General features: G+C 36.4%; 1 protein-coding gene across 1 annotated transcript in view; it reads right to left on the bottom strand.

The window, feature by feature from the left end:
• The window catches only part of CNGB3 (cyclic nucleotide gated channel subunit beta 3), a 151,376-nt gene that overhangs the window by 30,570 nt on the left and 96,238 nt on the right, over positions 1 to 24,568 (bottom strand). The window contains exons 11-13 of the mRNA XM_060115719.1: positions 19,408 to 19,549; positions 14,779 to 14,938; positions 11,147 to 11,244 (exon numbers count right to left, since the gene is read on the bottom strand). Coding sequence (XP_059971702.1) covers positions 11,147 to 11,244; positions 14,779 to 14,938; positions 19,408 to 19,549 — 400 coding nt within the window. The remainder of the gene's footprint in view (positions 1 to 11,146; positions 11,245 to 14,778; positions 14,939 to 19,407; positions 19,550 to 24,568) is intronic.

Consider the following 24,568-nt stretch of genomic DNA (forward strand, 5'->3'; position numbering starts at 1 on the left):
ATGCAATGGAAATAAACAGTAATAGATGTTGTCTGTGTTAACATTAAAATATTAGTTGCCAGTGGATATGGACTTGTCTTGACCCAAAATTTAGAAAAAAAATACCTATGATATGATGGCTAGAATTTAGATCCTGGTGAGATATATTCAGTTTTTAATCCTGTTTCCACTACTTATTGCTATGTATTTATGTATCTCATGCCCTCATTTTCTTAACCTGTTAAATGGGGGTGAAAATGTTACTAGTCTCATAATGGTAAAATTTTACTCATATAAAACTTAACATAATGCTTAGTAAATAATAGGTATTAAAGATTACTGTAATATAGTGAAGGATTGATTATTAATATATTAATGCTGACAGATAAAAATCTTTGCTAAATATTTTTCTTTTTATAACATCTTTCATACTATTGTTAGATATTATTATTTAACTTTGCAAGCTTGTATGTTTTTCTTCCCCAACTTAATTGTCATCTTCTTAAAGGCAGAGTAACTGTACATGAGAGACACAAAAACAATATCTGTTAAACGAATGACTGTTCATATCCACTTCAATAGTGTAAGAAACAAATGTGATTTGTTAGAAAATGTGTCTATATTTGTTTTCTGTCTAAATAATTGTAATTTATCTATATGATAGGCTAAAGAAAAATCTGTAAATGCTTCAAAAATCTCACTTTACATAGGGATTTTGAATCTTCTGCTTTCATCAAATATTTTTATTTTTTCCTCTCAGAGCTGCTAACATGTAGCAGCTTTCCTTTTGTCTGTCCCTTAAGGGAAATTATTATTTTGCAGAGAACTAATCCTAATCAGTAGCAGAGGAAGGAGGCGGAAAAGCAAAGGACCTACCCCCAGTTTGTGGATTGGCTAATCATTCCTTTAGCAATCACAGGTTTCCATAATGATTTTAGTAGAAAACACTTGAGCTAGATCCATATGAAATTTACACCTTGGGGTTGCTTGACTGATAAGGAGAGTTAATGATTTATGATTGAAGTATTTTCAAGTAGCCATGGGTGAGAAACATTCAGATGAACTTGAAGTTAGAATTTTAAAAATTTATTTGAGAAACTATAGCTTTTGTTTCTCTCGGATAGAAAGAAAGGCAAAAGCCAACAGGAATACCTTCTTAATACAGTCCAACAAATATTCATGAAAGCTGCTATGAGCAAGGCTTTGAACAATGAATGCCCTTGGTGCAATCAGAGAAGACAGAAAGTAAGTCTAGTTGGGATAAAGTTTTAAGTAAACAGAAAAGCTGTAATTTGTGGTAAGAGTTAATCATATCATAAGATATCCCAGGTAGGTATCCATAAGACTTTTAAGAGGTGGGGCTTTTACTTCTGTCTTGGAGTGGGGATGAGAGAGAGGGGAAGCATCAAGAAGGTGCTCGTGTGGGTGACACAATTTGAGTCATTTGAAGACAAGTATGATTTTTATCTGCAAAGATGCACAAAGGTCCTTTTAGGCATAGTGAAATGTACATTTTCTTTCCTTGTCATGTATTTGTTTTGTGCAAAGTATATAATTGTTATTTATATTTATTTTATCCCTACCATGTCTCATAGGTTATCATATTTGCTAAGGCAAATGACAAAGGTTAATTTCCTTCTAAAAATTGTTATTTTGTTTTTAGTAAAAATTCTCTAAATATATGGCTCATGTGCCCTACTTCTTTTAATGCTGTCATTGATTCACAGTAATTTCATTTCAGAAACTGGTGTTCTGATCACTCAGAACTCTCTTAGGAAAAAACACAAACTGGCTTGATTTTAAGATTCTGCCCACTAAAGATAGTTAGTGTCCTTGATATTTTAGAGAAAATTCATTAGAAATATATTTGGAAGTTCTTAAGCTTAAACATGTTTAGAATATCATTGCAATGAAGGTAACTCTCAATCATTCATATCCATGGAGAATAATAGCATTATAAATGATCAGAAAGAGAAGATTTTTTTAAAAAGACCACTTACATTTACTTTCACGAGCACAATTTGATTTTTTCGGCATTAACTTTTAATTATAATTTGTAGGCCAAAATAAAGTTTTCATTCCTTGAACAATTCCTGCTGCAATGAACTTTGATGAAAATTCCCAACTGTATTAAATTGTATTCATAGGAATTACTAATGATTTTAAATGCTGTTTTCCTATGGCAATAATTCCATAAATGTACAAAGATGTGAGTGGCAGTATTATTTTCAGTACTGAAAAAACTGGAAACAACAAAATAGCAATCTGTGGACAGATAAAAATATTAAAGATTTGTAGGTTGCACTACCATAAAGTGGTTAAAATCAATAAATCAGTTCTCTCCCCCTCTAGATGTGATTGAATTCAACAAATAATGTGGTCTGCACAAAAGCAAGCTATAGAATATATTCATTATGACTCCAACTATGAAAAAATCTGTACAAAATAACACTACTTGTCATTGATGTTTATATAGATAAAAAGTAAAATAAAAATGAGGATTGGAAGGATATCCTTAAAATCATCTTAGTGGTCACCTCTGAGGAGGGAGAAAGGAGAAGAGAACTGGCAAGAAGAATTGATGAGACTTCAACTTTTATTAATATTAATAAAAATAAAGTAAAACACACATCCCAAGATTGTTTGTAGGAACAAAATCCTCTTTGAGAAGGAACACATTTCATCTTTTCTCTTCTATCTTTCAGGTTAGCTCACTGGCAGAAAGCACTTTAAAGAAACCCAATTAATGGAAGAGTTGGAACAAATTAGGATATAAGCCTTAAAATATATTGACAAACAATTAGTACTTTCCTCAGTAGAAATGCCCAAATATTTACATGGAGAGCTGTTAGCTTATGGCTTGGATTTCCTCCGAGAAAAACATTTAAACCATTATAAATATGAGTTTTTATCAATGTACTTGCATAGAATATGTATTAGCTATGTAAACAGAACATAGCAGTTGTATGTAATAAAAAAAAAATACAATTTAAGCTTCATCAACTAAGTGATTCTTTCCCCTAATGATTGCTTTGTGGATAGGTGCCACCAGCCTTGGGACAGCTGTGATTTATGACTAGATCCTTCCTTTCTGTATTTTGGCTTAGTGAAATCAAGTTTGCCTTATGAAGTCATTATGTTTTATGATGTATTTGAGAACAATTATGTCCTCCCTCCCCCACAAAATGACTATTTTCTTGAGATACAGTGTGCTCCATTATTGTATGATAAAAAAGAATTACATCCCAGGGCTAGCATTTTTTTCTTTATAATGCAGCTCCATGTCCTTTATAGAAATAATTAGGAAAACCTCTGATTCACAGAAAGTCAGAGCACAGTCATTGTTTCATAAATGTTCCTTTTTTTTGTAAAGTGAGAGTACCTGTGTAAATGTCAATATTAACACTGTATTAACACAACATTTGTATTACATTTTATTCTCTTATTTTCATCTGTTTAATTCTTTCATCCTCTCTGTGATGCTTGGCATTAATCAATATATTGTTAACACTCTTGGTTTTTAGATGAAGGAACAGAGGCTCAGGCAGTCTATTGACTATTTCGCTAAGGTCACACATGCAAGAGGTGTCAGAGGAAGAGACTCATCTGTGTGTGTGTGTGTGTGTGTGTGTGTGTGTGTGTGTGTGTGTTTGATCTACATTCTGATCAACTCAAGGGCAAGATTTGTATATTAGTCGCTTCCATATGCCCAGGGTCTTGCCAGGGCATGGGGCATGCCAGGCACTAAATAAATATGGCCTGATGTATAGAATGAAGTTATTAGAAATTATTCCATTTTCAACAATGGGAAATTCAGTGCTGTATAAAAACTGTGTTATAGATTTGAATAAGGCTTTTGGAGATTTGAATGAAGTTGGGAGAAATTTTATTTTTATTCAAAACATAACCTATACTTTAGATGATGGTTCCTATACCCAGGAAGTTCTTCTTTCAATACTTGCAAGCTCTGAATGCAATTGTAAAGTTGGTAAAATTTACCTTTGGATGTTTACTTTCTCAGTCCTGAAGGACTCCTTCATTTCTAGGCTCATTCCTCCTTAAGTTCTTCGAAAAATAACTTAAGATATTATCAGTAATATATAACTCACCGTAACTTTAAGTCACCCTCAAGTATAAACAGTCTTCAGGGCTCTTCTCAGCCTTGTTTATTATAAAAGGACATGCTTTGTCCCATCTTAAACTCCATTCCCACTAAGCAAGTGATAGGTAATATGTCTAGGGCAGGAATTCTGAATCCACTTACCCATGCTAAAGTCAAATGTGCTAAATAATTTGCAAGGTACTATGATGTCATAAGTTATTGAATTCTAAGTGATATCAGACCCAACCTTACACTTAACATTTGCAAACACATGTAAAGTCATCTCCATCAAGCTTTCCTGAGAACTGACAATAATTCTATTTTTCTAGGAGCCTCAGTATCACATAGTCAAAGTGAGAAGTCACAAGTTGGATGAAACCCTGAGGCTGAATCTAATCCATTTTCCTATGATCAAGCATGGCTACACACTGATTTTACCTGTGTGAAGACTCCCCTGTGACTGAATCAGTTTTATTTCTCAGTAATAGTAGCAATAATAACAATATAACTTACTATATCCAAGGTATTGAGATAAACACTTTATATGTTTTGAGTCACTGAATTATCACAGAACAGCTAAGGATGTCATCTTATTTATATAGAATTTCCCCCACACTTCTGGGAGGCAGTGGAGAGCAGGGACTATATGCATGCAGTATCTGGGGTACCCCGCTAGTGCTTTGGACAGAGTAACTGCTCAGCATGTGTAGTTGGATGGAGTTCATCTGGGTTATAAGTTTATTGTTCAAAATACTTTAAAAAGTCTAGCCACAATACTTTATTACGTTTACCACCGGGGTTAAAAATAAAGTTAAAAATGAAATGTAAGCCTCCCTGTAATGCTCTGATTTCAGGCCCTTGGGAGGAAATATGTGATTAGGATGTCACTGCCAGGGGATCCTTGTGTGAGGGGAAGAAATAATTTTGCCATTCCCATTTCATTCCTGGCTCAGTCTGCCACTCACATACAAAATTCTTTCTCCACATATTCCTTTATCACTGAAGTCACAGCCTTTCCAGGCTCTACTTGCCATATAATGACAATGAGTCACAGATCCCAGTGAGGTGTCCTGTTTGGGATGGGTTCTCCATTTTTACCAAAGCAGCGTATTGTGCTTTCCTTGAGAGATTGGTGGTACCAACATTCCCATTTTGGTGTCTTTCCTTTCCATTAAGCAGGGCGTTCTTTTTCGGTTTCTAAAGGATGCAATTTAAATTCTAGACACTAGGTGGCGCAACAGAACTTGTATTAAATTTTCTCCTATTTCTGGTAATTTAGTGATAGAGGCAAAATGTGATTTCCCTAGCGTTTAATTTGATAAAACGTATTTAAAAATCAATATAAAAATAATAAATCATCAGAAATGAGGGGAAATTGCCCAACCTCATAGAAATGAATCACTCCTTGTTAGGTTAATACTTGAGCTTGGGCTGGAAAAACATGCAATCTGAAAGGAAGAGAATTATTTTTGTGAAAAATTTAAAAAAAATGACTATTCATCTCTAAGCTCTTTAGAAACTCTGATCACCCCATGTAGCAGCAGCAGATCTTACTAATTAACCATAGTTGATTGAAGCAAAGTTTTAGTGAAATTCTGTGACTTTATTTCTACCTGCTTTGAGGGAGAAAAAAAAACACATGAGATTCAAGGTCTTTTCTTAGTAGGAGAATAGCACAGTGCGTGTGAATCTAGGTATCTGGTGTGAAATTAACTGGCATGCCAAGTCTAAGTCTGTGAAAATCACCAAAGGATGGCCTTGAGCTTACATTGTTTTTTGACTCTAGGGAAAATTCTCAGCTTCTTATCACTTAACAAGACAGGGCTGGTGGAGAACTGAAAGGTGGCTTCATTGAGTGGTTAAGACTGTAGACTGTAGCATAAGAAAAATCAGTGCTCAAACCCTGTCCCGTTGCTTCTAGCTCTTTGGCCTCAGTCAGGTAAGTAGTTTGTACTTTCTGTAAAAGGGGGGGTGGTGGTCATAAACCTTTTCTCAGAGGCTTGCTGTGAGAATTAATTGAGAGAAGGTAACAAAGAAGAAAACACAGTGTAGCACACAATGAGAACTCAGTAAATAGTAGCTATTAGTTTTGAGAAGATACAAATATCAATTTTAAAATTTGGGGGACTTCCTTGGTGGTCCAGTGGTTAGGACTTGGCACTTTCACTGCCGTGGCCCTGCGTTCAATCCCTGGTCAGGGAATTAAGATCCTAAAAGTCATAGAGTGCGGCCAAAAAAAAAAAAAGGAAAAAAAAGTTGGGCTTAGCAACAGCTTGGTTTCTTTGACAATTATATTCCATACAGCTTGACAGTGTTTGGGGGGCTGTGTTGGTTAACTTTGTGTCAACTTGGCTAGGCCATGGTACTCAGATATTTGGTCAAATACAAGTCTAAATGTCACTGTGAAGGGTTTTTTTTTTTTTTTTTTTTTTTTTTTTGCGGTACGCGGGCCTCTCACTGCCGCGGCCTCTCCCGCGGCGGAGGACAGGCTCCAGATGCTCAGGCTCAGCGGCCATGGCTCACGGGCCCAGCCGCTCCGCGGCATGTGGGATCTTCCCCGACAGGGGCACGAACCCGTGTCCCCTGCATCGGCAGGCGGACTCTCAACCACTGCGCCACCAGGGAAGCCCGTGAAGGTATTTTTAAGTTAAGATTAATATTTAAATCAGTAGACTTTCAGTAAAGCAGGGTACACTCCATTATGTGGATCAGCCTCATCCAATCAGTTGAAGGTCTTAAGATAAAAAAGTGAAGTTCCCTGAGGAAGAGGGAATTCTGCTTCTAGACTGTCTTTGGAGTTGAGCTGCAACATTAACACTTCCCAGGTTCTCCAACATGCTGACCTGTACTGAAGGTTTTAGACCTGTCAGTCCTCATGACTGCATGAGCCATTCTTTAAAATAAATCTCTCTTCCCCCCACCCCACCCTCCCTCTCTCTATATATATACACACACACATATCTCACTGATTCTGTTTCTCTGGAGTACCCTAATACAGGGGCCATGTGAGTATTGGGTATAGCAAGGTATATGGTGACAGTACTGGGAATGAAGGATCATGGACAGTATGGACCTCCTTCATGTAACATTGTCCATATTATAATTTGATATACTCCAGCATTACTTACATTAGTTTTGTTAAAGCATTAGGATACTCACTGTTCCACTAATATATAAACAAGTTTCACAAGGCTAAAAGGAAAGAAATATAAGCACACTGTCTTTTTTGGAGTTTTAAAAATTGAATACAATACACAATTAAAGTTACAGACATATTTCTGGAAAAACGGAAGCAAGGTTATTTAGCATAGAATTATTATCTGGTGCTGCATTGCAAACAAATTCTACTACATCTTTATCCCTTCACAACTTTACAAAATGGAGAAAAGTCCTTGTGAAATTTTTGACTGAAGGTCCAAGATATAAACTTAAAATATTCTTTAGGACATCTTAAACTAGGTATTTGTGAGTTAAATGATTTTCAAGTACCTTTAATTTATCCTAATCCTGAAGATTAGAAAGACACAAAGCATGCATGCTAGCCTCCAATCTTGGTGTCAGATCTCTCTGTCTCTCTGTCTCTTTCTCTGTCTCTCTCTTTCTTTTTTCTGTCTCTTTCTCTCTCTCTTCCTGTCTACCTGCCTTTTAAAGATATGGAAGATTCATTTTCAGGGAGAATTCAAGATATGGAGGCTCTCAGCAGTTGTGTCACCCTTCTTTATTATCCCTGGATATTCTGATCTATTCAAAGTGTCCCCATTTTTTGTCTTTATAAAACTGAAATCTGTGCTGTCGGTTTCCTCCTTTCCAACTTCCTTGGCCTAAAGGATTGGGCCCACACACTATAGCCTGGTTTCAGTTGACCTTTCTAGATTCATCTTTTGTTGTCACCCCATGCTTTGGTCCTAATGAGTGATAATGAGGCTCCTGCCCGGGAGCCTCCCCCTTTTCACTCTGAAGCTTCCTGAGCATCCTCTGGACACACACGCTCCAAAGGTTTCCTCCTTTGTGACTCAGCCCCTTGAGGCCATAGGTGGCTCTCAGTGAACAGTGACTGAATCAGAAGCAACACAAGTCAACTGGGTATAATTTATGAGGTAAGCATATAAGATCCCTAGTCAGCATATTTCCTCCCTAAGAAAATAACAAATTTGTACAAACCACTAAGACTGTCTTAGCAAGATTTAGGAAAGAAATAAATTTAGAAAGCTTCCATACTTGCTTATTTTCTACTTCATTTGGCTTTAGGTAAAAAAATAATTTTTTCATTTATCAGAAATATAAATGGAAATGGTTTCTTTCTGGAAGGAGTTACATCTTTAATGGAAACATCAGGAAAGAATGAATCTATGTACGTTAGCAACATGTGAAGATTTAACATTTTTTTCTCAATCAGATGTTGCTGATTTTATGGATTTCCAAAAATATATGTAAAAACAAAGGAAAAAACTCTGAGGCTGAAAACTGATAACTTCCCAGGTCAGAGATAATCTCATAAAAGTCACTGGTATATAATTTAAAGCTTTTGTTTTCTTGAAAATGTAGCTGGTTCTCACTTATTCTCATTTATTCTCAATTAAGCTAGTCCTTAAGTTGTAAAAAGTTTTATAGCATTTAAAAATACTGTTAATTTAGACTTGTGGCTTTCATACCTTTTTTGACCATAACTTACAGTAACAAAGACATTTACATTGTGCCCAGTACACACATAGATATGTATATGTGTATTAAAAAAATAAATAACTGAAACAAAAATTTTGTAATACAATGCTTACCCTTACTTATGTGTGAGGCACTCTGATATTTTCTTGTCTATTTTATAGGCTGTTTGTGACCCATTTAATTGAATTCATGATCCCTAAATGAATTGCAAGCTGTAGCTTGAAAACCATTTATCTAGGTGAACCTGTTAACCAAGGTAGAAATCCCTTTCCCAGTCTCCCTGGTAGAAGATCAGAAAACTGTTTGAATACATTCCATAGTGCATCTACCTCACCAGAGCTTCCACTGTGGCACCCGCACTAGAAATTGGGAACCACTTCCCAATTAGGAAACTACTTTCCTATAATCTCCAGGAATCGACCCCAGGACATCATCCCTCTGGTCCCCTTTCTTCCTTCCTAAGGCCGTTTAGGACACTGTATGGTAACCTAACATCGAGGGTGACTCTGCCTAACCATTTTACCATACAGCGTCTGCTTCTTCATCTTGCCTGCAATGGTATCGATTACATGTTTTCAAGGCATATCTTTCTGTCTGGGTTACATAATAGGGGATAATATCTAGTCCCTAGCTTAAGATCCATCAATATATTGATTTGCCCAAATTTATGGCTCCAGCTTGGACCTCTCCCCTAAACTCAGATTTATTTATCAAACTGCCTACATGACATTCCATCTGAAGTCTAACTCTCACCTCAAACCAACACATCCAGAAACAGTCTATTTCTACCCTCCTCACCCTACACTTACTCTAAAATTTCCTATTTTGCAAATGGTGTCTTTGTTCTTCCTGTTCCTCAGCTTAAATCCTGAATCATCCTTCGTTTCTGTCTCTCCCTTCATAAAATTAAACAGCAAAAACTGTGGGCTCTTCCTTTGAATACATTCAATATTTGGCCACTTTTTAACTCTGCTCCTACTATTCTGGGTCTGAGCACCATCATCCCTATAGACGTCTATAGATGTTATCACTCTTTGGCCTCCCTGACTTCCATATTTGCTTCCTGGTCTACTCTCCACAGAGCAGGAAAAAATCCCTTTCAAACAGATCTCAAGTAGATCATCTTCTGCTCAAGACCTTTAGTGGGTTTTGCATCTCAGAGTACAATCCAAATTTTATGCTACAGCCTCCAAAGCCCTCCATTAACTTGCCCCCTGACTCACCCTTCCTGTTTTTACTTTCCTCTGACTACTCTTGCTTTACATCACTCTGCCTTTACTCCAGCCTCCCAGATCAGGGCTTCATCTTGTCCACCCTCCTGTAATATTCCCTCTCTGTCCATCCCTCCTCTCCCACTCCCAATATCTGCATGGCTCACTCCCTTGCATCCTGCAGTCCTCTGCCCAGATGCTCGATTGCACTTCATTAGAGCAGACCTTTCATGCCCAGTACCTCCCTCATCCTCTTTAATCTGTTTAATTTTGTTCATAGCATTATCACCTTCTCACATATTATATATTTATTTTTCATTCTTCTCTTTTGGAATTTAAGCCCCATGTGTGCAAGTATTTGTTTTTAGAAGTTGAATTCCTAGTGGCTAATATGGTGCCTGGAACATAGTAGGAACTTAATAAATGTTCGTTGAATGAATTAATTAAATAGATGAATCAGTGAATGCCACACACAGAATAAGTGTTAGGTGAGAAAAACTTCCATATAGTATAATGCATTGAGAAGAGGGCAGAAAATTAAAGACATTCAAAATATTAAAATTTTCTTTGCTATACATTTTTTCTTTAAAAAAAACACTCTAAATTTGAATTTGGCCATGCAAAAAATCTAAATCCTAAGCATTTGTATTGGAGACATGATTAGGCATGATTATATGACTGTCAGGCCAAACCAGAGCTAATCTTGGGTCTGATTTGCCACGCATTGCCAAGGCATATTCGTAAATGGGAGATGACATGTGTAGTAGCAAAGACATAGAGCTGTAGAATTTAATTATATTTAAATTAATGCAAGAAGACTGTGAAGAACTCTTCTTCTTTGACACCAGTTAGGAGAGAGAGACTTCTAAACAAGTCATCTGCTGAAGAGAGATCCGTAGTTTATTTGACTCTAATTTCACATAAATTCTCCAGATTATTTTGATGTTGTAAACATAAAGGCAACAAACCCATAAATGCTGTATTCAGCAAGAGCTTTTTTTGTTTGTTTTGGTTTTTTTTTCAATAAGAATAATAGTTTATTTTATATCAGAAACAATGGAGGACAGATGACAGGGAGACAATATAGTGTAAATGCTCAAAGAACGAATTATCAATCAAGAATTCAGCAAGAGCTTTGATTTTTACAGAGAAATTGATATGGTGCCTTCCTATGAATTGGAAAAACACTTGCCTTGAACAAGTCGACTTTGCTGATGATGCTGAAGTTCACATCAATGGTGAGGGCTAACTGCATTGTAGTTGGCAGGGTCTCAAGTAGGTCGGATTCATCTTCATAAAGATAAACACATCAATCCATAAAGGAGAATAATTAAGGAAAAAAATCAAAGTTCAAGGACAATTAAAAAATAAGGAAACAAAATGTCAACTCTTTTTATAAACAGCTGCATCACAGTCTATATTTTCATTGCTTCTATTGGGCGTACATACTTATCATAATAGCACTATTACTTGTATGAAAGAAAAGTATTTTGAATATTGGTGACATAATAGTTCTGAATAATTCCAGAATTTTGTGTTTGCTGAAATTTTAAAGCTTAGTGATGACGGGACAAAGGCTAGCAAACAAACTGGGATGGGAAAAGGATCTAGTTCCTATCTTCTGATTCTGCAGACCAGCCCTAACATTCTAAGGATGGCAAAGAATAATGAATACCATGTAGCTTACAGAGTCCTGTCATGATCTTATTGGACCCTCATGACAACCCTAAGGGTAAGTATTCTTACTCCTACTTTCCGGAAAGAAGAAACAAAAGGGGAACTTAAACTCAGAGAGGCTGTAAGTGATTTACTCATCTGTAAGTGGTGGGTGGCTGAGCTGGGAGTGGAATCTAAAGAAGAAATCTGTTAAGTGAGTAAATTCAAATTATTGTTATTTACTTGCTTATTAACTCAATGAAGTAAGTGAATACATTAAAGATTTTCTACATGTGAATTAAATGATGGGCCTTCAGGCTGATAAAATGGTCCATGAATAAAACTGCCCATTTTTAGTCTACAGTATATTATGGGTTTCTGAGAGCTGATTACTTTTGATGTTTTCTTGCATCCATTTAGAAAAGAAACAAATTTCTATACTATATCCTTATTTTGATTCCAACATTGGTTCTAAATATGAAAATATTTTCTATAAAAACACAGCTCCTTGTTTCCAAGGGCTTTTTTTCTCTAGTTCCTTCCTAAACGAAGGAGTTGGAGCAGTGTCCACAGGGAGAGAAGGAAGGAGCCTGTTACTGCCCCTCTTCCTCCTCTTCCTCCCTGCTTGAGATGCCCGCAGGAATAACTGTGTGTGTTTAAGAAAAACGTTTGTTATTTTTGTCATTTAGATTCAGGAAGAGGTTCTAAACCTGTGGTTGGAACCTCTTAAGACTGGCAGAAAGGAGAAGATATGGTCCTACCGTCAACAACTAGTGATTCTTATCTGCTTCTAAGAAAGTTTTGTTTTGTTTTGTTTTGTTTTTGTTTTTTTTGAATTTTATTTTATTTAGTTTTTTATACAGCAGGTTCTTATTAGTTATCCATTTTATACATATTAGTGTGTATATGTCAATCCCAATCTCCCAATTCATCACACCACCACCACCATCACCAGCAGCCGCTTTCCCCCCTTGGTGTCCATACATTTGTTCTCTACATCTGTGTCTCAATTTCTGCCCTGCAGACTGGTTCATCTGTACCATTTTTCTAGGTTCCACATATATGCATTAGTATACGATATTTATTTTTCTCTTTCTGACTTATTTCACTCTGTATGCCAGTCTCTATATCCATCCATGTCTCTACAAATGACTCAATTTCATTCCTTTTTTATGGCTGAATAAAATTCCATTCTATATATGTGCCGCATCTTCTTTATCCATTCATCTGTCGGTGGGCATTTAGGTTGATTCCATGTCCTGGCTATTGTAAATAGTGCTGCAATGAATATTGGGGTGCATGTGTCTTTTTGAATTATGGTTTTCCCTGGGTGTATGCCCAGTAGTGGGATTGCTGGGTCGTATGGTAGTTTTATTTTTAGTTTTTTAAGGAACCTCCATACTGTTCTCCATAGTGGCTGTATCAATTTACATTCCCACTAACAGTGCAAGAGGGTTCCCTCTTCTCCACACCTTCTCCAGCATTTGTTGTTTATAGATTTTCTGATGATGCCCATTCTAACTGGTGTGAGGTGATACCTCATTGTAGTTTTGATTTGCATTTCTCTAATAATTAGTGATGTTGAGTAGCTTTTCATGTGCTTCTTGGCCATCTGTATGTCTTCTTTGGAGAAATGTCTATTTAGGTCTTCTGCCCATTTTTGGATTGGGTTGTTTGTTTTTTTTAATATTGAGCTGCATGAGCTGTTTATATACTCTGGAGATTAATCCTTTGTGTGTTGATTCGTTTGCAAATATTTTCTCCCATTCTGAGGGTTGTCTTTTTGTCTTGTTTATGGTTTCCTTTGTTGTGCAAAACTTTTAAGTTTCATTAGGTCCCATTTGTTTATTTTTGTTTTTATTTCCATTACTCTAGGAGGTGGATCAAAAAAGATCTTGCTGTGATTTATGTCAAAAAGTGTTCTTCCTATGTTTTGCTCTAAGAGTTTTATAGTGTCCAGTCTTACATTTAGGTCTCTAATCCATTTTGAGTTTATTTTTGTGTATGGTGTTAGGGAGTGTTCTAATTTCATTCTTTTACATGTAGCTGTCTAGTTTTCCCGGCACCACTTATTGAAGAGACTGTCTTTTCTCCATCATATATCCTTGCCTCCTTTGTCATAGATTAATTGACCATATCTGTGTGGGTTTATCTCTGGGTTTCCTATCCTGTTCCATTGATCTATATTTCTGTTTTTGTGCCAGTACCATATTGTCTTGATTACTGTAGCTTTGTAGTATAGTCTGAAGTCAGGGAGTCTGATTTCTCCAGCTCACTTTTTCTCTCTCAAAATTGCTTTGGCATTTGGGATCTTTTGTGTTTCCATACAAATTGTGAAAATTTTTGTTCTAGTTCTGTAAAAAATGCCATTGATAATTTGATAGGGATTGCATTGAATCTGTAGATTGCTTTAGATAGTATAGTCATTTTCACAATATTGATTCTTCCAATTTTGGAATCACATTGTAATTTGCATTCTGAGGGCAGTAGCTTTATTGGCTATTTTTATATGGTGAGGAGCAAACTAAAAGTTGAATCTGATTATTATCAGCTAGCACATTAACTTACTTTACATCTTTAGTAAACATTATTTTTAACTCCAGTGTTATAGTCCTAATAGTAGACATCATGAATGATAAAGGGACTCTTAGAGGAGACCTGTAGCAGGTTGAAAGTGGCTTGAAAGATTGCTGTTCTGAGTACTCACTGTGCTCTGGGAACAGGATGATATCGCAGAGGGAACAAGGGTTTGGAGGAGAACAGGTACATGTCTCAGTTCCATTTAGGCCATTTGCCTAAGGCCTCTGTGTCCTTGGCCATTTTTTTCAGTTAGGAGCTTCCATTTCCTTGTGTCCTAAGGGGGTTGATGACACCAAATTTTCCCCATTTTTTTTTTGATGAAGATTATATGAGCTAATGTGTGTAATATCTAGCATCTGGTGGGCACTGAATAAAATTTAGCCTTTGCTCTTGAAGGATTTGCATAACCTGTAAGTTATGTCTGAATATTTAAGGAAAAAAAGCCCATGGTATTAAATTAATGCTTTAAAGATTATTTGGTTGTTTCCCAATCTTTTTCAAACCCAATTAGTTGCCACTGCTGCCTTATAGGATTTTCATTATAGGACACGTTTTACAGGGTTTTAGTCAGTAATTTGCCGTGCTTACCTAGCATTCTTTGAGAGTCCCATGTATATTCATACCAAGTCCTGACCCGATTCTGCACAATCTTAGGAATGGAATAAGTGTTCATGTAGGCAATGGTATGATCCATGCAGATGCGGAAGTTGTTCTGATTGGCTGTAGCTGCCCCAATTACATCTTGCATCTAAAACCACAAACATGGTCACTCCACACCCAGCAGAGGAAGTGGCAGAGTTACTATAAGCCCAGTTGAATTAAGAGTTCTCACGTGATACATTCTATTCTAATCCCTGACTACTTGATTTTTAACACACTGATATTGGGTCCTACTTTCAGCCATTTACCTATAAAATATTGAGCAAATCGTATCCTCTTTCTGACCCAATAAGGACAATAGAACCTGTTTTATCTACCATGTGAGGTTTCTGTGAGGATTCAGTCACATAATGTATGTGACTGCACACAATCTTCTTTGAAACTTGTATATTACTGCAAAGATGTTAGTTGATATTTTAAAAATTATATAGCTGTGCTTATGCAAGAAATGTGCAAAGAAAGTTGAGCAATTACCTGGCAGAACGGCTAGTCCATTTTGGTGAGTCTCGCTTAGAAAGCATCCTTCATAGATTTTGCAGTGTGGTTGGCTATATAGACTCAATTCATCACGAAATTGCAACCTCTATACTTCCCTTTGTGTTGTTTAGACAGATAAAATCAAATCTCATTATGCTTGAGGCATAGTATTCAGCAGAAGTTGAAATGTGCTGAAATTACTGAAGCATCATCTACTGCTGTGACAATACTTAAGGAACTGTCAGGTTTTAGTTCTCGGATGTTTATAACTCAGCCATAAAAACCCACTCTATGTTAAAAGCTGATCTTTAAGGTCTCAGCACAGAAAAGATATATAGCTTGACTCTTCGTCTCACATAGAGGGAAACAAGTGGTTGTAAATTTGCTTTGACTGTGGGTTTATAATACAGAGGAATACCTGGGCCTCACTTTCGCTCATTCATTCTAGTAGCTGAGCCTTTTCTGCTTATGGAAAAACTACTCATTCTTTGAGATCTAGATCAAATGGCTCTTTTATTGTGATGCCTTCCTCAGTTTCCATTTCAGAGTTAATAGGTTCTTCTGTTTGTCAAAAGTGTCTGCCGAGTAGCTATGCAGAGAGTCAAACTGGATACTTTTTCAGTTTCTAACCTACTCCTCGAGGACTGTTCTTCAACCACCTCAGTTCCTAGATCTCCTTTTTCCAAGCCATTTCTGACAGATGATGAACATTACCCAGTCATCTAAGGCCTTGAGAATTGGGATATCAGAGATTGGGTTGGGAGAGTTAATAGAGTTTTAAATTGGGATCCAAGGACAATTAAAAGCATTATTGATCAGTGTTGGGGGTGGAGAATTTGTAGTGACAGTAATCTGAATGTTTTATGTGCAATGCTGAATTTTGATGGTGCAGATGAAGAAGATATATATTCTATGATGTGTGTTCCAGTTTAGAGGAAGAAAATGTCAGTCTCTATGAGTTGTACGTGAGAATAGAATATTGCAGTTAAAATGAGATGATCACATCAGGGTGTAGTTCTTGACGTGGTTATATGCGGGAATTTTGAACAAGTGGAGGCTTTGTCCAGGGCTTTCTTACTTTCATTTCTAACTGTTCTCCTTCTCAGCACCTTTTATTCACTGTGAGAGTTAAGGCACAAATCTCTATCTCCTGCCTCAATCTTTCTTTTTGGCTCTAGTCCTACATGTTTAGCGGCTTGATATTTCTTCTTGATCCTTGGGTCCTCAAAGTCACTGTAAAGGCAGGTGCAGTGTGGGGTATAAAGCAACCCTTTCAAACTTTCATGTGCATATGAATCACCTGAAGATCCTATTAAAATGCAAATTCTGACTCTGTAGGTAAGGGGTGAGACCTGAATTTTGAATTTCCCAGGTGATGCTTCTACTGTTAGTCCAAAGACCACTCTGAATGGAATTTTAACTGGAGCTGGACATAGTTTTTAATCTTGTAAAAATTTCCTTGGACATAGTAAGTTCTAAATACATGTTAGATTTTACTATTTTTATCAGTATGATATGGCCTTATCATATGACTATGAATTACATGTATGAATTAGGGTTGCCTCTTAATCTCTTTAAACTGGGGTTGACTCAACTGCAAAACTGAGAAAACATTAAAAGGGATCTGGCTACCTCACATATATTTTATAAAAATTTATTAAATAATATGATTTTTGCCATTTATATTCAAACTAATTGCATTTCTCTATAAACAAGCTTCCTATTTTCTTTTTAATATTTATTTATTTATTTATTCATTTGGTTGCACCGGGTCTTAGTTGCGGCAGGCAGGCAGGCAGGCAGGCATGCTCCTTAGTTGTGGCATGCATGTGGGGAGAATCAAACCCAGGCTCCCTGCATTGGGAGCATGGAGTCTTATCCACTGCACCACCAGAGAAGTTCCCGCAAGCTTCCTATTTTCAATCACTGTTAATGTAATCTCCCCAGGCATTAAGATTATAATTTGTGCTTATAGTTTTTAACTACTTGGTGTTCATTTTCCAAACCTAAACATTTTCTAAATAGAGTTTCCTTTACAGTCTCTCTCTCTATTCAATTACCACGTTCAGGCTGAAGTTGCCATATCCCTGAGCACCTGTATTAACCATGTTTTTTATTTTCTGTATTTTGATTCTTTGGTTTCTGGGACTATCCCTCCCAGAGTTAGCTGATTCCTAAAGATAACAAACTACTGGGAGTGTGCCTTTCATATGCAAAATAGCCAGCCCCGAGCCCATACTCCCATCAGCCTTCTTTATTGGGCTCTCATATTCTAGACTACTATCCACCTGCCCCAATTACTCCAGGACCAGGTACCAGACAACTAGAGACAGTCCCTACACCCCAGAGCCTGCTGAAATTATCCGAACTCGCCAATCTTAAACCCCCTTACCCTGCTTGATCAGTTCCTTTCCTTGTGCCACCCTATGTAGCCCTATTGGCAAGGTGTGACCCTCTCTTCTTGGATCTGTTTTGTATAACAGACTGTCTCTTCAATGTAAGTGGTCTCCTGATCTTTTGGCCTTACCATCCATAAATGACAATAAAACCTACATTTTAAAACTGTATGACCCTTCCAATTTATATTATATTTGATTAATCTTCCTTAAATCTCTTATTTGTTAAAAATCCTTCCCTGGCTGATTTCCCATTGCCCTTAGGATAAAATTCAACATCTTTAATTTAACATTCAGAGCCCTTAAAATATCTTATCCTTACATACATCTCTAACCTTATTTATAGGTGTCCTTCACTCCCATCGTTATGGTACTTCTTCTATTCTCTCAAACATATCTTGTGCTTTATCATTATCTTTCACACACTGTTTCTGATTGATTGAACTATCTATCTATAACTACTGAATCCTATCTGGTTTTTTAAATACATTCTCCTCTATGAAACCTCCTGGGAAGCTTCCCTTTTCTGACCTAATACAGAGCTTTCAAACTCTTCTCTGGAACTTACCAAGGATAGCAGCCCCTTGACATTCATGGATGTAGGATTTGAGTTCTATTTGTGATCAGCTTCAAATGTTATAATAAATAGTTTTCATTGTTAAATTTTGTTAAAGCATGAGTTTTATTCATACCACTGTCAGTGTGGTGAGTGGGAACCAATAATTTATCTAGTGGTAATAATCATTTTGTGATTTTGTCTAACTATTTACCCCGTACACAAATCTCAACATGGCTTCTGCTCTCAGACATATAATATGTAAAATGCCTTACAAGGAAGTATAATGTCTAAAGATACTATGCTGCAAGCTTTTTATTTCTTGTGAATCTGGGAGTTTACAAAGGTGTTGGGCTCTATCCCTTGCAAATAGCAACTACCTTGCAATAGAGTTATTTGGGTATTTGTTTTACTTTCTTACTAGACTGTGATTCCTCGAGAATAAGGCAAGGAGATACCATAATAAACGTTTATGAACCAATGGTTTTTTAATTAAATTAATTTAGATGACATTTGGTAGCCTCTGGTTTAAATGACTTTTTTTTTTTTTTTTTTTTTCTTTTTGCGGTATGTGGGCCTCTCACTGTCGTGGCCTCTCCCGTCGCGGAGCACAGGCTCCGGATGCGCAGGCCCAGCGGCCATGGCTCACGGGCCCAGCCGCTCCGCGGCACATGGGATCCTCCCAGACCGGGGCACGAACCCGCATCCCCTGCATCGGCAGGCGGACTCTTAACCACTGCGCCACCAGGGAGGCCCTAAATGACTTTTGAAGTTGATTTTAAGCCAGGGATTTTATGAGAATATTTAAAGTTTAAGTAAAAAAAGAGAGCTTCTATAGTTTTCAGGAAACACCAAGTAAGAAGTGAACTTAGAAACGTGAGTCTCTGAGAGTCTAACGCAACACTCATTGTGTACAAGTCTTCTGAAAAATTTGATGGTTTAAAAATTGAAAGGCAATGTTGATCTATTTACATCCCCATTCAATTCATCAAAATAGATGGAAATTATTAAAAAAAACCAAAAAAACACCAGATAGATTTTGATTTTTTCTCTGTAAAGTTTATAAAGACTTGTTAGATTTTCAAAAATGAGAGCATTGTATATCCAGGGATTCACATCTCAGTTTACCTGACCAATTAAGCTGGAGAACACAAAAACTCCAGAAAAAAAATTCAACAGTTGAAAAACAATTTCAAATGAAGTTTGTGGTTCTGGAAGGCCCCCAATGGTAATTAAAGTTCGAACTGCCCAATAATAACATCTCAGATACCTGTGAAAAGAGAAGATATACATTTTGCTCTTTACTATAACAGTAAAATGCCACTATGCTTGGGAATATAGATTACTACTAGATTTTAACACATTTCCTGCTAATCAAGATTTTCTTTCTGTAGGCAGCATTAGCAAATACCATGCATACTAATGTAAACTTCTTTTTTAATGTAAACTTCTTGATAAACATTGTGAAATGACTAAACAAACCCAAGGAGGGTATTTACTAGCTGTTCCACTTATTTCTCGCTGCAAAGCAAATCACCCTAAAGTTTAGTGGTATAAAACAACAACTATTTTACTAGGCTTATCATATTATGGGTCAGGTATTTTGTAAAAGGCCCCCCAGAGATGGCTCATCCATGCTCTATGATGAGTGGACCCTCAGGTGACTTGAAGAGTTAGAGACAACTGGGAGGACTTGATTGAGGCCAAAATTCTGAGGCCTTGGTTCTAACTGTTGACTGGGTTCTCCATGTTATATGTTCCATGTTGACTGTTCTCCATGGTATATCTGTTTGGAATGCCCAGGGTATCTTCTCTCACAGTCTGAGCCTGGGCTGGAATGGTTGGAACAGCTGGGGCTGGCTGGGTATTTTCATTCGGTCTCTCCATATGACTAGCTTGGGCTTCCTTACAGCAAGGAAGTCTTAGGTTAGATGGACTTTTTGTCTGGTGGCTGCTTTCCCCCAGAGTGATAACAGCCCAGGCAGTAGCTATAAGGCTTCTTATAATTCAGGAGCCCTGCAATGTCTTAATCTCTTGCCATGTATATTTGCCAAGCAAGTCACTAAGACCAGCCCATATTCAAGGGAAGGGATATTTGAATATACCTCTCAATAAGAGGAGCAGTAAAGAATGCGAGGCTACATTTAAACTACCCCATTAGTGATTAGTGAGGAATATCATAGACATCAAGTGTGTTTATGGAGAGGGGAGAGCCCTTTATAGTTTAGAACCAGTTATTTTTTACTGATGGGAAGTAGAGCAAGTAGGTATATACTTCTCTATTTTCTACTCATATCTTATTATGTTACTGAATATATAAACCGTGGCAGAGACAGGAAAACTGAGTTATATCTTAAAAGGGGAATTACTCTTGGGTGTAATAGGTAATTTATCTAGAAATTTAGTATTGAAGAAAACCAATTATGCTCAGAAATATACTTGGTAAAGATTCTGTACCTAACTCGTGCAGTTGCAAATGGAGAGACAGATCATAATAGCCCAGATGGGAAGAACATCAGGAACCAGGACAACAGAAAATAATATGATAAAGATTAGGACAGAACATATAAGATTCACTTAGCTATATTTGATCAAGGGTTTCATGTATCCAGAGTGAGGTGGGAATAGAAGTTAGTATTACAACCCCATTGTATATATATATTGTAATTTTGGTACTCAGTTAGGTATACTACTGGGTATGTTCCATACAGCTCTGTTAACATGGTCTGGATCAGACATTTCCACTGAATCCTTGAAGAAAAATGTCCCATATATAGAGACCATCTTCAGATGTTGTTACAGAGAGGCATTTGGATTTAGTGGGTTCCAGCTAGCTATTCTAGTTTCCAGAGTAATCACAGAAAAGCAGCACGTTTTACAGAATCCTGCCCTAGTCAGGCTTTTATTTCTTGTCTGGGTGTGCGACATAAACATTTGCAATTTAAGTAATGGTACATTTGTCTTTGAACAAGGGTGGTCTTTTTCTTGTGAAAATAGATTACAATTTTCAGATCTTCAAATACTAAGGAGTTGAGGTATACAAAGAAAGAATCAAACTGCAGTTAAAGTCAGTATTCAAATAAAAACAGATCTAGAAAGAAATCACTTGTTTTGATATTCAATACCTTTTGAAGGACATGAGTTTTTTGTTTGTCTGTTTGTTTTACCTGGTAGATATAGGAACAGACAAAGAATTAACTCTTTGGTAAGGTTTGAAACCTCTGTGCCAAGAGGATAAAAATATTACTAATCTGCAATAGTTTTTCTAGCAGGCTTCCTTAGACTTAAAAAATATAGTGAACTTGATGTCAAAGAGAACCACCTTGAAGAAGTATAGAATTAATTTTATGGATTGCATTTTAACTTTTCAATTCCAATTTATAATTTCTTGTTACCTGATTTAGTGTTATCGCAGGTCCTGGACCTGTGGGTCTCTTTGAATTAAGGAAATTTATTGACCCCAATACAGCCCAAGAGTGAGACAGGGACTAGATTCTCTCCCTACATGACAACTCCATTTCAAGTGTTGGGATTACTATCCCCTACAAAGTCCCTCCAGTGTTAAGAGGAACAAGCACATGAAGTACTTTCTCTCATTTTCTTATTTATGGATGTTAGAAAATAACAATTAAATGTAAAACTTAGGCATTGATTTTCCAAATCTGAAGGGTTAGCCTCGAACTATTTTTGCATACTGAAACAGTCTGCTATGTTAATTGGAAGTTTTCTGCCCGGATGCTTTGAGGTTTATTTTGGGATTCTTTTCTCAGTCATGTCTTACAGCCAGACATGCACAACCAAAGGTAAGATTTGTAATTTAATTAGATGGCATCTTATTGATTTTCTAGGATTAGCTTAATTAGTCAAGTGTATCCACCTCTAATATTTACACCCTGGGCAGATAGATCTTTTCAAGGAGATTTTATCTGGCCGATTTAATACATGAGCTGTCTTACAGGCTCTATATATACAGCCCCAAGTTAAAGCACTAAGGCAGAACTTGACATAAAACCATAAAAAAAATTTAGTGTGAAAATAGAAATTCTTCCTCTGTGAAACAAATGCAACAAATGCAACATTAAACTTTTCCCCCAACATTTTGTTTTGAAATATTTCAAACAAACAGAAAAACTGAAAGAATTTCACAGTGAGCACCATATATCCACGACCTAGACTTTATTATGAACATTTCACTCCACCTTCTTTGTCACATATTCCTCCATTTTCCATCCATCAATCCATCTTATTTTTTGGATGCATTTCAAAGTAATTTGCAGACAGTAGACAGTTCCTTCTAAATACAGTACTTCAGAACATATATATATATATATATATATATATATATATATATATATTCTGAAGTACTGTATATATATATATTTATATATATATATATAAAACTCAGAATATACTTCAGAATATATATATATATATATATATATATATATATATATATATATATATATGTTAGAATATACTTCAGAAAAAATATATATATACTAGAGTTAAGTATTGGTAAAGAGTTATTTTAAAATTTTGAGAACACATTGAGAGCACAAATCTTAAGTATACTATCTGATACTATTTGATGAATTTTGACAAACCCATACACCTGTGTAACTCAGAAACCCATCAAGACAGAGAACATTTCCATCACTCCACAAAGCTCTCTTTTCCCAGTCAATCCCTGCCCACACAGGCAACTACTCTTCTAATTTTTTTCTGTCTCAGATGAGCTTTGCCTGCTTTAGAATTTCACACAATGAAATTACGCAGTGTATACACTGTTGTGTAAGATGTCTTTCACTCAAAATAATGTTTTTGAGAGTTAGCTGTGTTTTTGTGTGTATCAGTACTTTATTCCTTTTTATTGCTAAGCACTATCCCTTGCATGACTATGGCACAGTATGTTTATCCATCGTCATGTGGATGAACACCTAGGCTGTTTCAAGTCTTTGGTTCTTGTGAATAGACATTCTATGAATATACTTATATAATTATTTTTAGACATATATTTTCAGTTCTCTTGGGTAAATATTTAGGCTTGCAATTTTTGTTTTTAAGGTAGGTGTTATATTTAATTGTAAAAGAAACTGTCAGATTTTATCCCTCCAACAATGTATGAGTTCCAGTTCCTTCATATTCTTACCCCAAGACTTGGTATTGTCAGTCTTTTTAATTTTAGCCATTGTGGTGGACGTGTAGTGGGACATGCAACTTTTAAAAGTACCCAGTTTGATACTTTATGAATGGACTTTTAAACTACCCCAATCCATCTTAGTTCTAGGTTTCTGTAAATTTATCACTGAAGGCACCGAATATGGAGGAGAACGGTCTCATTAGAAGACAAACTCCTCAAAGACAGGTATTACACAATAGGAGCTTAATATATTTGTTAAATTACCTGAAAGAATAAGTGAAAGGTTATGCATACTTAGACTTAAGAACATAGGAAGGCTGTATCTGTGAGCACATCTATGCAATCCCCTTCCATACATGCTGCCAGCTGCCTTTCATCTCCCTTCTTGTCTACTGAATTCTGCTGTTCTGGAGAGGTTTTGTTACATTTGTCTAAGTGTCTAGTGTAAAGACCATTTTTTTTTTTTTTTGTCAGTGTCTGAACTGAAGTATCTAGGGGACCCTGAGTTAATACCTTCATCTACCCTGGTCTCATCTTCCTCCTGTGTAAAAAGAAGGGAATAAGTTATCCTAAATTTCCCTAGCACTAAGATATGGACATTCTGACTCTTTCTCCATCCCATCTAAAGTCATGATTCCCATGACAAACTTGCTTGCTATTTTTACTCTTTCTTTTGATGGTCTATGTGTTAGGGATTGAGGCTAGGTATTTGCTAAGAGGTTTGTGCACGCTGGGAAATTTATGTCAGAAAATAAATAAATTGGGGTATATATGGATTAAGGGACATTGGGAACATTTCTGGGTACCAAATAACCTTAACTACTTATGTTTTCCTTTTGAGCTAAATAAGCCCTTTCCTACTTTGTCAAATTTCACAGTCAAATGAAGGATGCCATCTACTTAGTATAAATGAAAATGACTTCTTGTCTTCTATTGAAATGAACAGACATTATTATTCTGATGAGGATTAATAAAATAGTAATAAATGACTCATTTTAAATGCTCACAATGCTCCACTTATGCCCCACAGTTGCTGCATAATTCTAGCTAGGAGAAAGTTTACAAGTCCAGTGATTTCATAAACAACCTTCAATTTATAGGTCATCAGAAACCATCACAAGGGTTAACTAAGAAAATGCTTTAAGCTTA

The sequence above is a fragment of the Mesoplodon densirostris genome, chromosome 13, assembly GCF_025265405.1.
Source record: "Mesoplodon densirostris isolate mMesDen1 chromosome 13, mMesDen1 primary haplotype, whole genome shotgun sequence".
Taxonomy (NCBI): domain Eukaryota; kingdom Metazoa; phylum Chordata; class Mammalia; order Artiodactyla; family Ziphiidae; genus Mesoplodon; species Mesoplodon densirostris.